At 46.2% G+C, this 14,450-nt stretch overlaps 1 protein-coding gene across 2 annotated transcripts in view; it reads left to right on the forward strand.

Annotated features, from left to right (window-relative positions):
- Positions 1-14,450, forward strand: part of WBP1L (WW domain binding protein 1 like) — an 81,020-nt gene that overhangs the window by 22,693 nt on the left and 43,877 nt on the right. Inside the window, exon 1 of one of the 2 annotated variants that reach the window (XM_025395490.1) lies at positions 13,230-13,762. The exons of the other annotated variant lie outside the window; for it this stretch is intronic. Within the exon in view, the coding sequence (XP_025251275.1) occupies positions 13,736-13,762 (27 nt within the window). The 5' untranslated portion in view covers positions 13,230-13,735. Of the gene's footprint in view, positions 1-13,229; positions 13,763-14,450 lie in introns of those variants that run through there. 2 annotated transcript variants of the gene reach the window in all.

Here is a 14,450-nt window from a genome sequence, read left to right on the forward strand (position 1 = left end):
GGCTGGAGTGCAGTGGCCGGATCTCAGCTCACTGCAAGCTCCGCCTCCCGGGTTTACGCCATTCTCCTGCCTCAGCCTCCCAAGTAACTGGGACTACAGGCGCCCGCCATCTCGCCCGGCTAGTTTTTTGTATTTTTTTAGTAGAGACGGGGTTTCACCGTGTTCGCCAGGATGGTCTCGATCTTCTGACCTCGTGATCCACCCGTCTCGGCCTCCCAAAGTGCTGGGATTACAGGCTTGAGCCACCGCGCCCGGCCCATTTTTTTTTTTACACACACATCTGTTTCCAACCTTTGCTTAGTGTATAAAGTGAAAGATTAACTTATGACTTTTGCCCTCAATTTCTAGTGAAGAGAGAATTTTGGGGAAAATCCTCTTATCTGAGATTGCATAAATGTTCAGAGAAACATGGAAAAATGAAGAGACCCTGCCAGCGTATCTTCTCTTCTTCCAGCTTTTCGGGAGTGCAAGCTGTGGGTCCCTATCCTGTGTTTGGCTGACTATGCCTACCCTTACAGTACAGTACTGGGGGTTTCAGAGCAGGTGAGCAACGCTGCTGAGGGAGAAATGGAACGTAGAATTTAGAGACTGAGGCTGGGTGCAGTGGCTCATGCTTGTAATCCCAGTACTTTGGGTGGCCAAGGTGGAAGGATCACTTGAGGCCAGGAGTTTGAGACCAGCCTGGGCAAGGTGGTCAAACCCTGTCTCTACAAAAATACAAAAATTAGCTGGGTGGTGTGGCTCATGCCTGTTGTGCTAGCTACTTGGGAAGCTGAGGTGGGAGGATCACTTGAGACCAGGATGCAGAGGCTGCAGTGAGCTGAGATCGTACCACTGCACTCCAGCCTGGGTGACAGAGTGAAACTTTGTCTCAAAAAAAAAAAAAAGAATTTGGAGACTGAAAGACACTGGAGAGATAAGGATACTGTGAACAGATGTTCAGTTAGAGAGTCTGTGCTACTCAAAATGTAGGAGATTTGGGGTTGAGCAGACTCCTGTGTGACTCTTCCGAGGCTTAACTGTAAGCTTATACATTGTGACTCTACAAACGAGATGGTAGACTTTGATTGCATGGGCCTCTTATCACAGAAATGGCTGGCCTGGGAGGGGTCTCTGTGCAATGCTGATAGAAGTAAGGAAGGCTCAGAGAGGTTAAGTAATTAGCCCAGAGTCATGAGACTAGGTGCTAACATGGCCAGGTCTGGAATGCCAGAGACCTGGAACAATTTAGTTTAAAGGAAAGTCTCCCCCTGGGCATCCTTCACTGGAGTCTCATGGGAAGACCTCTGTCCCTTCAGTTAAAACCCTTAGTCTAATCCAAGGTCACTTTACATTTTCAGACCTCCAGTATATACATCTGGGAAGCAGGGATAGCAATATCCTGTTACCAGCTGTATACCAGCTGATAGAAGGAGCAGCTAAAATGGATGGGCAGGTTGTTTATCAACCTTGAATTCTGATTTTATTGAATTATTTCTCTGTATTTTATTTTCCTTTTTTTTTTTTTTTTGAGACAGAGTCTCGCTCTGTCATCCAGGCTGGAGTGTAGTGGCACAATCTTGACTCACTGTAACCTCCGCCTCCTGGGTTCCAGTAATTCTCGTGCCTCAGCCTCCCAGGTAGCTGGGACTATAGGTGCACACCACCACACCCAGCTAATTTTTGTATCTTTGGTAAAGACGTGGTTTCACCATGTTGGCGAGGCCAGTTGCAAACCCCTGACCTCAGGTGATCCGCCTGCCTCGGCCTCCCAAAATGCTAAGATTACAGGTGTGAGCCACTGCGCCTGGCTTTCTCTGTATTTTCTTGAAGTTTGCTGAGTTCTCTGCAAGAAGAAGGAGGATGACTTATCGTGCCTCTCACTGGCGAGCTCCACCTTTTCTGTAATTTTGAGCACAGTGCAAGGCCTTGGAAAAGCTTTGTTTCTTGAGTTTCTCAAAGGAGAAGAACATTAGTGTTTCTGGGAGGGCCAATGGCTGTGCTGTGATGGGGCATGGATGCTTTCTCAGAGGTACTTTCCCCCAAGCTTTAGGCATGTCTGACCATTTCTTCTGCCTTGTTCTAGTGCTTTCCTCATGATTTAGACTCTGGATGAAGGTGTTTTTGAAGTAGGTTTACTTACTGCTGTCATCCTGTGTCACCTCACTCTCTGTGGCCTGGAAGTGCAGGGTTTCAGGCCTGGCTGTGGGTGGGCGTTATATGACAAAGGGCTCAGCGTCCCTTGCATCTGGTATGATGCCCTCTCTGGTTTCACCACCTTTAGTCATCATTTTACTTGGGGTGTGGACATATTTGTTCCAGGAGCTTCCCCACCCTCTACAACTTATTGGAGGGATAAATTGTCCTAATGTTTTCTTCTGGTGTTTTTAACCATGAAATCTTAGACCTGGAGTGGATTTGGTTACCAAATAGCCTAAGGAGGGAGGACGTAATATTTGATTTATGTAAGATCCAGGAAATAAGGGAAGGCACAATGCCATGAGCTGTGCTTCCAGCTAGACCTTATTAAGTTTCACAATCCTTTATGCAAAAGAGACAACTTCCAGGTGTTGCTAATGGAGGTATCTCGTGACCTAGAGACAAAACCAGGAGCAGCTTCCTTCTATTTCTCCAAATCCAAAAATGATTGCTAGGGAGTTAGACCATGGCCCAGCTCTGCTTTGAGAAAGGGAATTTTGCTTTTGAGATGATTGAAGTGCTTTAGATTCCTCAGCTTAGAAATGAGAGACGTACAGATAATGAGACACACGGAGGCTTTGCTGCATCAAACTTCATGAGCTTGGAGAACATGCAGGTGCTCTCCTGACCTCTTAGCTGTTTGTCAGGTTTCTATGACCAGGCAGGTGTTACCAGTAGTAATGTTTAGGGATTCAGCTATATTTTAACTTCATTTTTATGATCCTTTTTTTTTCCAGACAGGATCTTGCTCTGTCACTCAGGCTGGAGTGCAGTGGTGTGACCACAGCTCACTGCAGCCTCAACCTCCCTGGACACTCAATTGATCCTCCTACCTCACCCTCCCCAGCAACCGGCACTGCAGTCATATAGCACCACACCCAGCTAATTTTTGTATTTTTTTTGTGGAGATGGAGTTTTGCCATGTTGCCAGACTGGTCTCGAACTCCTGGACTCAAGTGATCCACCCTCCTTGGCCTCCCAAAGTGCTGGCATTACAGGCATGTGCCACCACACCCAGCCAGGATCCTCTCTTTAGTCACGTCTTTATCTCTTCATTCGTGTAACAATCTTTTCTTGAGGGTCTGCTTTGTGTAAGGCATTGTGCTTGGTACCGTGAGGGATATGGAAGTGAATGTTTCACATCTTACCCCTAAGTTGCTTACTTTAGAGGAGAAGGTAAGGCCGAGAAGAAATAACTAAAACATAAAGTGTGAAATGGCTTTGTTGAGTTTATGAGTCGCATATAAGAAGTGAGTGGATTTTCCTGTAAAAGCACAACCAAGATGATTTCTTTCTGGACAGTGAGAATGCCTAGAGCACCCAGAACTGCTTCTAAGGACTCAGAGAGTTGAGCTGCCTGTCATAAAATGACCTTGCTGTTAGCCTTTTTCTTGGGTCAGCCATCATTGTACCCACATTCCCACTTAATGTAGACCATGTCTCTGTCTCACCCAAAGTTTAAATAACAGTGAAAGATGAAATCAGATTGGTGGAGACCTGGAAGCCTAATTTTCCTAATGGATTCTCTTTCCAAATTACATCTGGCCGAGGTGGGAGGATCACTGGAACCTAGGAGTTCGAGACCAGCTTTGGCAACGTAGGAAGACCCTGCCTCTATAAAAATTTTAAAAAATTAGCCAGGGCCAGGTGTGGGATTACACCTGTAATCCCAGCACTTTGGGAGGCTGAGGCAGGCAGATCACCTGAGGTCGGGAGTTTGAGACCAGCCTGGCCAACATGGAAAAACCCCATCGCTACTAAAAATACAAAAATTAGCTGGGCATGGTAGCGCATGCCTGTAATCTCAGCTACTCGGGAAGCTGAGGTAGGAGAATCGCTTGAACCCAGGAGGCAGAGGTTGCAGTGAGCCGAGATCGCGCCATTGCATTCCAGCCTGGGCAACAAGAGCAAAACCCTGTCTCAAAAAAAAACAAAAACAAAAAACAAAAAAAAAAACTAGTCAGGCATTGTGGTAAATGCCTGTAGTCTCAGCTACTTGGGAGGCTGAGGTGGGAGGATTGCTTGTGTCTGCGAGGTCTGAGGCTACAGTGAGCCATGATCGCACCACTGCACTCCAGCTTGGGTGACAGAGCAAGATCCTGTCTCAAAAACAAAGAGCAAGCCTGGCCAACGTGGTAAAACCATGTCTCTATTGAAAATACAAAAATTAGCTGGGCATGGTGGCATAAGCCTGTAGTCCCAGCTACTTGGGAGGCTGAGGCAGGAGAATTACTTGAACCCAGGAGGCAGAGGTTGCAGTGAGCCGAGATTGCGCCTCTGCATTTCAGCTTGAGCAGCAGAGCGAGACTCTGTCTCAAAAAAAAAAAGCAAAAAACAAATTACATCTGAGTGTGTTTCATGTAGTTGGTGTGATCTACGTCCCTCCTTTTGTTCTTATTCTAATCTTCGGTTTGGAGAGCAATTTGTGAGGAGGCATGAAATGTATCTGGAGACAGCTATGAACTGTAGCCTGCTGATTTTCATGTAATTCTTGGCTACTTGCCGGTATGGCTGGGGTTAAGCTGTTTCCAGGGTAGGAAAAACAGGAACCTAGCATTTTGGTATGAAAACAAACAAGGCTGCTTTGTACTTGATGAAGCTCAAGTTGCAGATCCAGTGAGAGCCCATTAACTATTGGTGATGGCCCACTGACAGTGGTGAGTTTCAGAGACCCCAGCACATTCTGGAAATAGCAGCGAATGGTTGTGCAGCCTACGAAAGTAATAAATATTTCTGCAGTGATTGTCAACAACAAAATGATTTTCTTGTTTGGGGGGCAGGGAGGCAAGAGGCAGAAACCTTAGGAAGCTGTTGCACACCAGTTTCAGCTTCTGCTACTTTTATTTCTCTCCATTTAAAGCTGGGTGCAGTAGCATGAGCCTGTGGTCCCAGTTACTCAGGAGACTGAGGTGGCAGGTTCACTTGAGCCCAGGATTTTGAGGCTGCAGTATATTATAATGGCCCCTGTAAACAGCCACTGCACACCAGCCTGGGCAACATAATGAGACCCTGTCTCTCAAAAAAATAAATAAAAGACTGAGGCTGCTCCAATGACATGGGGTGGAGTCAGGAACCTAGGACTCTTTCTGGCCCACTTTAGAGAACAGGATTCTGTGAGGTTGAGGTCAATGACTGAGAAAGCCCTAAAGTTCTCATCTGTGTCTTTCTTCTACCTCCTCCAACCTTTGCAATAAAACGAAATCAAATCCCAGATTTACCATATTTTAGTAGTAAATATAAAACAAGCAAAACAAGGGTCTAAAATACTCCACTAAAATAGAAATTCCTATATTTGATATTCATGCTGCTACTCTAATCATCAGAAAGAAAAAATGTGCTGGTCAAAGGTACTCATTACATGTGTACTTGTGTAGGGCCTTGACATTCTACCTCCAACTAATCTTTGCGTCATCTTTTTCTGCCTTTGGACATATGCCCCATGCGTCCTTGTTTCCATGCTTTTATTCATGATCTGCTCTGCATAGTGCGCTCATTTTATTCACCAAAACCCTACCTATTATTTTAGTATCCGTCTCTTTGGGGTGTTGTAGTTTGTTTTTGTTTTTGTTTTTTAAGACAAATTCTTGCCTGTTGTCCAGGCTGACATGTATTGGCATGATCTTGGCTCACTGCAACCTCTGCCTCCTGGGTTCAAGTGATTCATTCTCCTGCCTCAGCCTCCCAAGTACCTGAGATTATAGGCATGCGCCACCATGCCCGTCTAATTTTTGTATTTTTAGTAGAGACTGGTTTTGCCATGTTTGCCAGCTGGTCTTGAACTCCTGACCTCAGATGTTCCACCCACCTTGGCCTCCCAAAGTGCTTGAGCCATCGTGCCTGGCATTGGTTTGTTTTTTAAGAGATAAGGTCTCACTCTGATTCCTAGGCTAGGGTGCAGTGGTACAATCACAGCTCACTACAGCCTCAACCTCTTGGGCTCAAGTGATCCTCCTGCCTCAGCCTACTGAGTAGCTGAACCTACAAGGCATGCGCCACCATGCCTGGCTAATTTCTTAACTTTTTGTAGAAACGGGGTCTCACTATATTGTTCAGGCTGGTCTTGAACTCTTGGCCTCAAGTGATCATCCCACATCAGCCTCCTGAAGTGTTGGGGAACTACTGTGTCCAGCTCTTGATAAAATTTTCTTTGAAAACAAAAACCTTCTTTGGCCATTCTGTCCCTCAACAGCATCCCTTCTTTGTTTTCTTTTTTCTTTTTTTGCTGGAAGCTCAGAGGATCATCCAGCATCTCTTCTTTGAGCTCTTATGTCGCTGTGTTTGTCCCCCACCTCACCATGTTTATCATAGAGGACATATGTTTGTTTCTATGTAGCTAACTAAATAAATCCTCCAGGGCAAGACTGATTCATCCAATAGTACATCTTTGTTATCCCCACAGCACATCCTGGGTGGACTGGATGCAACTGTAAATATCAGGTCACAAGTAGGGGGGAAGTGACAATTAATATCAAAATCCTATCTCCATGTGTGTCCAAGCCTTTTTTTTTTTTTTTTTTTTTTTTTTTTTTTTTTTTGAGACGAGGTGTTGCTCTGTCGCCCACGCTGGAATGCAGTGGTGCGATCTCGGTTCACTGCAAGCTCCGCCTCCCGGGTTCATGCCATTCTCCTGCCTCAGCCTCTCGAATAGCTGGGACTACAGGCGCCTGCCACCATGCCTGGCTGATTTTTTGTATTTTTTAGTAGAGACACGCGTTTCACCGTGTTAACCAGGATGGTCTGGATCTCCTGACCTTGTGATCTGCCCGCCTCGTCCTCCCAAAGTGCTGGGATTACAGGCGTGAGCCACCGCCCCCAGCCGTCCAAGCCATTTTGGAGTCATACAGACCTGATTGAGATTCTGGCTCCACTGCCTATTAGGTGTGTGTCCTTGAACGAATTACCTAACGTCACTGTAAAATATGAGATGTCACCATCTGTTGGAATCTTCCCTCTCTGAAATATGTGATTTGATATTTAGTAGAGGATTACATACTGCAGTTAAGAACCATTTACCCAGCTCTCTTTCCTGAAAGACTCAGTAGTAGGAAAGCACTTATGGGTTTTTGTGGATACCTTGTGGAAGAGATAAGCTCTGTGACTTGTAGAACAGAGCCTTGTCCTGCCCAGAAGCAGGAGAGGTGTGTGTTTTCTTGCCTGGGCAGGCCTGCTACATGCCTGCCTTTGTCCAGCCCCAGGACATAGATAAAGCTAGTGTTCTTGGTTTCTAGCAGTTAAGCAACCTTTAGTGTTTCTGCTTGGCAGAGTTCTGGGTTTGGGATTTATCCCCTTGCATTCCCCAAAATAATTACTTCAGGATCCTTTTGTTAATGCCCAGCCTCACACCCATGACAAGAAGATGTCTCAGTTTAACTTTTATTGTGACACTCATGTTGGTTTGAGGTTTAAGTTAGTATTTATTTCTTCCTTTCTTGAGTCAGAACTCTAAGGCATTTAAATGGGTGCGTGCTCAAACCAGAGAAAGATAAGAAAGATCTCTTATCTTAGACATTCTGTGTCTGCCCAGCAGCCTCTGCTCAAAGCTCCTGGAAACAAAATGGCCTTACGCCTGGAGATGATCTCCTACCCTAGAAGCCTGGTAGTTACTGTCCTGTTCTGACAAACTCTCTTTCTTCAGATCCCTTGATTGTGAAATAAGACACCCCTAGACCTTCAGCTGTAGTTGCCATCACCCTCAGTTGACCAGATGACATGGGTGCGGGAGCAGCTTACCAGGTTCCCAAGAGCCATGACCTGGGAAGGTCTCCAGCCTATTCCTTGTGTGTGGATCTGTTGTGCATTGGGAACAGATGAGAATGTTAGGGCTTTCCCAGTCATTGACCTCATAGAACCTTGCTCTCCAAAGTGGGTCAGAGGGACCCTAGGACCCTGACTTCACACTCCAGAATGCCACCATCATATACGGTGTGCACGGCAGTCTCATAAACAGGGTTCCAGAGCGCTGACCAGGGACCTGCCTGTCTGCTTAACATTCTCCTGACCCTCAGTTCTGATTTTTGCTGTTTTTTTTTTTTTTTCCCTTGTTTGTAACTTCTTATATTCTAATATCTGATGCCTGCGTGATCATAAAGGAAACAGCCTGTGGAGCCAGAGTCTTCACTCAAATCCTTGCTGTCTCACAGCCAGCTGTGTGACCTTGGGCAAGTTACATAAACCCCATATGCCTCCATTTCTGCAGCTGAGTAATAGGGATAGTAATAGCCACATCATAGGGTTGTTGTGGCTTTGAGATGTTGGTTAGATAGAGTTCTTAGCATGGAGTCTGGCTCATGGTCAGGGCTGAACAAATGATTATCTCTCCCCTACCCCACCCCAGAATTTAAAGATTATACATATAAAGACTGCCTACAGAAATGTTGCCAAAACATACTTAAACAAATTTACTACAGTAAAAGAATGAATTCAGGTAGCTGTGAGCATATATGTTGTTGCAGTATGTCTTAATTTAATCCGGTAGGGCACAGTGGTTCATGCCTGTGATGTCAGCATTTGAGGATGCTGAGGTGGGAGGATTGCTTGAGGCCAGGAATTCGAGACCAGCTTGGGCAACAGAGCGAGACTTCCTATTTAAAATAAAATTTTAGGGAGGCTCAGTGGCTCAGTCCTGTTGTCCTGGCTCATAAGGAGTGGGGGCCAAGCGTTTGAGACCAGCCTGGGCAACATAGGAAGCCCTCATCTATGTATCAACAAAAAAAACATTTAAATAAAAATTTAAAAAGTTAATCTGAGGCCAGGCATGGTGGCTCATGCCTGTAATCCTAGCACTTTGGGAGGCTGAGGTGGATGGATCACTTGAGGTCAGGAGTTCGAGACCAGCCTGGCCAACATGGTGAAACCCCATCTCTACTAAAAAGATGAAAATTAGCTGGGAGTGGTGACATACACCTGTAGTCCCAGCTACTTGGGAGTCTGAGGCAGGGGGATCACTTGAACCTGGGAGGCAGAGGTTGCAGTGAGCCAAGATCGTGCTACCACACTCCAGCCTGGGTGACAGAACGAGACTCTGTCTCAAGAAAAAAAAAAAAGTTAATCAGAATCCAAAGGGTAATATTTTCAGCAGTACTATCTCTGGGGATTCTCTGAACTGCGGAGGAGGAAACTGCCTCAGTAGAAGGATATCCCAGATGCTGCTTGGGGCCATAAGTAGTTGTTAACCTGCAACTTTTTTTTTTTTTTTTTGAGACGAAGTCTCGCTCTGTCACCCAGGCTGCAGTGCAGTGGCACAATCTCAACTCACTGCAGGCTCTGACTCCTGGGTTCATGCCATTCTCCTGCTTCAGCCTCGTCCTCAGCCTCCTGAGTAGCTGGGACTACAGGTGCCTGCCACCACGCCCAGCTAATTTTTTGTATTTTTAGTAGAGAAGGGGTTTCACCGTATTAACCAGGATGGTCTTGATATCCAGACCTCATGATCCGCCCGCCTCGGCCTCCCAAAGTGCTGGGATTACAAGCGTGAGCTACCGTGCCCGGCCTTTTTTTTTTTTTTTTTTAATTTGAGACAGTCTTGCCCTGTCGCCCAGGCTGGAGTGCAGTGGCATGATCTCAGCTCACTGCAGCCTCCATCTCCCGGGTTCAAGTGATTCTCCTGCCTCAGCCTCCCTAGTACTGGGACTACAGGTGTGTGTCACTGTTTTTAGTAGAGATGGGGTTTCCCCATGTCAGGCTGGTCTTGATCTCCAGACCTCGTGATCCGCCTGCCTCGGCCTCCCAAAGTACTGGGATTACAAGCATGAGCCACTGTGCCCGGCCCCCCACCTTTTTTTTTTTTTTTTGAGACAGAGTCTCATTCTGTCGCTCAGGCTGAAGTGCAGTGGTGCGATCTTGGCTCACTGCAACCTCTCCCTCCTGCGCTCAAATGCCCCTCCCACCTCAGCCTCCCAAGTAGCTGAGACAACAGGCATGTGCCACCATGCCCAGCTAATTTTTGTATTTTTTGTAGAGATGGCGTTTTGCCATGTTGCCCAAGCTGGTTTTGAACTCCTGGGCTCAAGCAATCTGCTCACCTCAGCCTCCCAAAGTACTAGGATTACAGGCGTGAGCCACAGTGCCCAGCCAACCTGCAACGTTTTGACAACATAATCCTGCTTAATTCTAATTTAGTATGACTTCCTTTTTTTTTTTTTTTTTAAGTTGGTGAATTCAACATTGAATTTAATTCTGCATTGGCAGGCGGATGACTAAAGTCATTTGAAGAAGGATTTACCCTACCTTTGGCTCATCATGTATGAGACTGGATCACGTACATAGAAGAACCCATTTTTTCAGGCTAACTGAAATTGTTAATGATCATCTTGCTTTTCAAATGGCAAAGCTGACTACTTTGTCACTAGGTTGTAGTAATATTTGTATAACATGGCAGAAAGTGAACTCACTTTCCTGGGAATGCCTGAATTTGCCAACTCAACCTCTTTTTCTCCTCACCCCTCAGATCTCAGTGCTTAGTGAATGTTAGTGAGGGGCTGTAGGCAAGAAGTTGATTAGTAAGAAAGAAGCTGTTGTCAGCAGTCACTTTTTTAGAATATATTGTACTAGGTGTAATGCCTTGGGTTAAATGCTGCCTTGCACACAGGAATTTATAATCTGTGAGAAGATAAAAATAGACAAATGCTGATTAGAAACACTGTCTTGGGTAGCATCATAAAAGGATGATTCATTAGGAAATCAGGAAGTCTATAATGCAATTTTGATCATTTAGGTTGTATTTTTACGAGTTTTTTTTTGGATTTCTAGTAATTTTGTCGCAATTCCACTTCTTCTGAGATCATCACTGATGAATATTATTTAGAATTATGGGGCCAAGCTTAGTGGCTCATGCCTGTAATCTCAACACTTTGAAAGGCTAAGGCAGGAGGATCACTTGAGGACAAGAGTTCAAGCCTGGACAACATAGTGAGACCCTGTCTCTACAAAAAATAAAAATAAAAATATATTAGCTGAGTGTGGTGGCGTGTGCCTATAGTCCCAGCTTTTCGAGAGGGTGAGGCAGGATGATCACTTGAGCCTAGGGTGACAGAACAAAACCTTACCTCTTAAAACAAACAAACAAACAAAAATGGAAGGAAGAAAAATATGGAACACTTCATAGCCCATTAGAGCAAGGTTTCTTGTGTGTTTTGGTCATAGTGGCATCCCCAGTGCCTGAAACAATGCCTGGTACACTGTAGGTATTCAATGAGCATGGAGTGAGTGAATGAATGGTACACTTATGCCATGGCACTCTTTCTGGAGAATTGCAGGTGCCAGTCTGTCTTGTTAGATCAGTGCAAATTACATTGCCCATGAGGTGATGAGGATGCTCTTTCCATCAGTTTGATTGCCAAAGTTAATGCTGTGTATGTTTTGTGGTTCTCAGTGGTTGCCAGGGAACCGAGGAAGTGAAAGGAAGGGGTTGAAAGCAGCCTCATTGCTTTTCCCTGGGCGGCTGTGCCTTGATGTCCAGCCTCGTCTGTCTGGCAATTTGACCTGGTTGTGAGAGTGGCAAAAAGGCCTGGGATAGACTGACCGTATCTTGAGAATATGTATGTGCTAAAGAATGGCTTCCCAGTCCCTAAACCCCGGCAGCAGCAGGAGCCACTTCTTTTACACATCAGCCACCTTTTCCTCTAGCAGTGAGGCTGTGATCCATTCTTTTCGTGAGTCTCGAGGAAATGGCTCAGCCAGTTTGGCACATTCATTTTCTGGTCAGGAAAGTCAATGTGACCTTGACCGTCAGTGGGGACCTGCAGTAAACACGTTGTGTGTCTGGCTGGATTCTAATGATCAAACAGTACTTTTGGCACCTCACTGTGCTGTACGTGTCATGTGCTGCTAATTTATTGTCCTAGGTTGGGGGTTATAGATAGTAATTTGCAAGAATCATTTCTGACTTTCATGGATGATGCCCAGCACAGTGCCACTACCATGGAGGCCTTGGATAAGTATCATGAAAGAAAATTGTTGCAGAAAATGAAAGAAAAGATGAAATATACTTGCTTTGAGTCCTGGACAGTGTAATTAATTTGTAGCCGAGGAAGTTAGTGAAAAGTAATTTTTTTTAATCCCAGCACTTTAGGAGGCTGAAGTGGGCAGATCACTTGAGTCCAGGAGTTCAAGACCAGCCTGGGCAACATGGCGAAACCCCATCTCTACACAAAAAAACAAAAATGAGCTGCACATGGTGGCACGTGCCTGTGGTACCAGCTAGGGAGGATTGCTTGAGCCCGGAAGGCAGAGGTTGCAGTGAGCCAAGATCATCACGCCACTGTACTCCAGCCTGCGTAACAGAGTGAGACCCTATCTCAAAAAAAAAAAAAAAAGTAACTTTGGATTTATAAAGCTCCTCTGAAGATTGTTCTCCTTGAGTCATTTCTGGAAATCCAAACCCAAACATGGACCTTTTGTACTGTGCAAGTGTTGTGTTTGGTAGAGGATTCAGGCCCAGGGAGAACTGCTGTGACCTGCTGTTTCAGGGAGGGTAGCCAAAAGGGATTTGGCTTACACCACCGACTAGGGAAAGTCAGAGCAGGACACCATCCCCAGGGCCCTTGCTTGTGCAAAGCTTGCGTTAGAGAACTCTTTTCTCCCTGAACTGAACTTAGTGAAGAAAACACGACAAACCTAAGGCGGTGAACTTTTCCGAACCAAGAGTTGGTTTAAATATAGATGATCTGCCTTTCTGGCAACTTGGAGGCTGCGGTGGGACTTGTTGTACCTTTTATAAGACAAGTGAGGAAAGATGTTGGCATCTGTACTTGTGTAGTTTGTTTATGAAATATAAACTCTCCGGTGGAAGCGAGGACTTGAAAGGGCAGCGTCCAAGGTAGCGTGTCCTACCTTAGCTGGGGAAAAGGTGCTTCTCCAAGCCCCCACTGTGAATTGCCTCATTCCCTAGAGAAAGTTGGGACAGCCAGGCTTCCTGTCCTATTATGTATTGAGACCGACTCTGGCAGGGGTGGGGGTGGAAAAGTTTCTGTGAAACTGACAGACACTGGACTGGATTTTCTTTCCCAGGGAGGAGAAACAATACTTTAGGAGCTACAAAGTCAGTCCTTATTCAGAGCAGTGTTCCTCTTTTCAATTTTAGAGACTTGATTTATGTACCCCCGAGCCTACTTAGAGCCAAGGGGATGCAGCAGCCTGCTCCCATCTGCAACCCCCACCATCCTCCCACAGTGGGCTCTGGCTCTAGGTGGGTCCAGGGCTGGGCATTGCGGGTCTGCAGCACATCCTCCTCAGTATTCCAGCGCAGCTGTCTGAAGTTTTTTCTGCTGCGCCTGAACTGATGTCATTTCCCACTTGGCAGACAGCTTCGGCTTTGCTGCGTCTGAGATATGTCACGAGAAGGTGGGGGTGGGCCAGAACCAGGCGGGGGGAGTAGCGAGGAGAGCAGGAGACAGTGTGCCTGCTCGGTCCCAGGACTCTGTTTACTTTGCTTTGCTAAGGAAGGCTGGTGAACCAGGACCACCGCGCACACAGGCCCATCAGGGGCAATGCTCATTCCAAGACCTTAACTTTTAAGAGCCCTTTGTTCCAACGTTAGTGTGGACGATGCTCTTGCAGGATGCCTTTCCTTTTGGGTCTTAGACAGGTAATTGGTTCCGCATGGATCGGGTTTGGAAGGGAAGAAGGGGTGGGAGCTTGTTTATTGTACTACTGCTTTGGGTGGAGGGAATATTTTAGCAAATACCTCTCGGTTAGACCAGGCCAGCTCCCACACAGAACTTTCCAGTCTCCCTTCTTGTTTGCTAGCTGCTCCTTACTTTCAGAGCCACCGTATTCTTAACCCTCTACGTCCCCGAGGTTTCTCTAGGGCTGTCCAGTTCTGATTTTCCATCAGACACTGTAAAACTGCTTTGGAAACTTCACGGAGAAACAGCTGAAGAGTGGGGCTGGGGAAGGGGAGAGGCAGAGTGCGATTCTTGCTGCAAACCCCTTTTATTCCTTCTCCATTTTGATTTGGCTAGTTAGTGGAGATTTCCTCACAGTCCTCTGGTTCTGAAGGGACTCTGCGCTGGGGGTGGGTCGAGGGCTCCGTTCTTCTTCTAAAGGAAAGGCTTTCTTCCTTTCAAGCATGTGCCTGGGGCTGTGCGGCTGAGGGACGTCCAGGACACCTCAGGGGAAGGGGTGTGGAATTGACCCCATTTTGGCCTTACCGACTGATTTTTCAAACAAACCCCTGTGGCAGAGACTTGATTGCTCGGTGAGCCGCCCTTTGAAGTGGGGACACTGCATTCATTCCAGCCGGTAAAGCAGTGTGGAATGAGAGAACAGTAGCA

Source organism: Theropithecus gelada, chromosome 9, assembly GCF_003255815.1.
Source record: "Theropithecus gelada isolate Dixy chromosome 9, Tgel_1.0, whole genome shotgun sequence".
Taxonomy (NCBI): domain Eukaryota; kingdom Metazoa; phylum Chordata; class Mammalia; order Primates; family Cercopithecidae; genus Theropithecus; species Theropithecus gelada.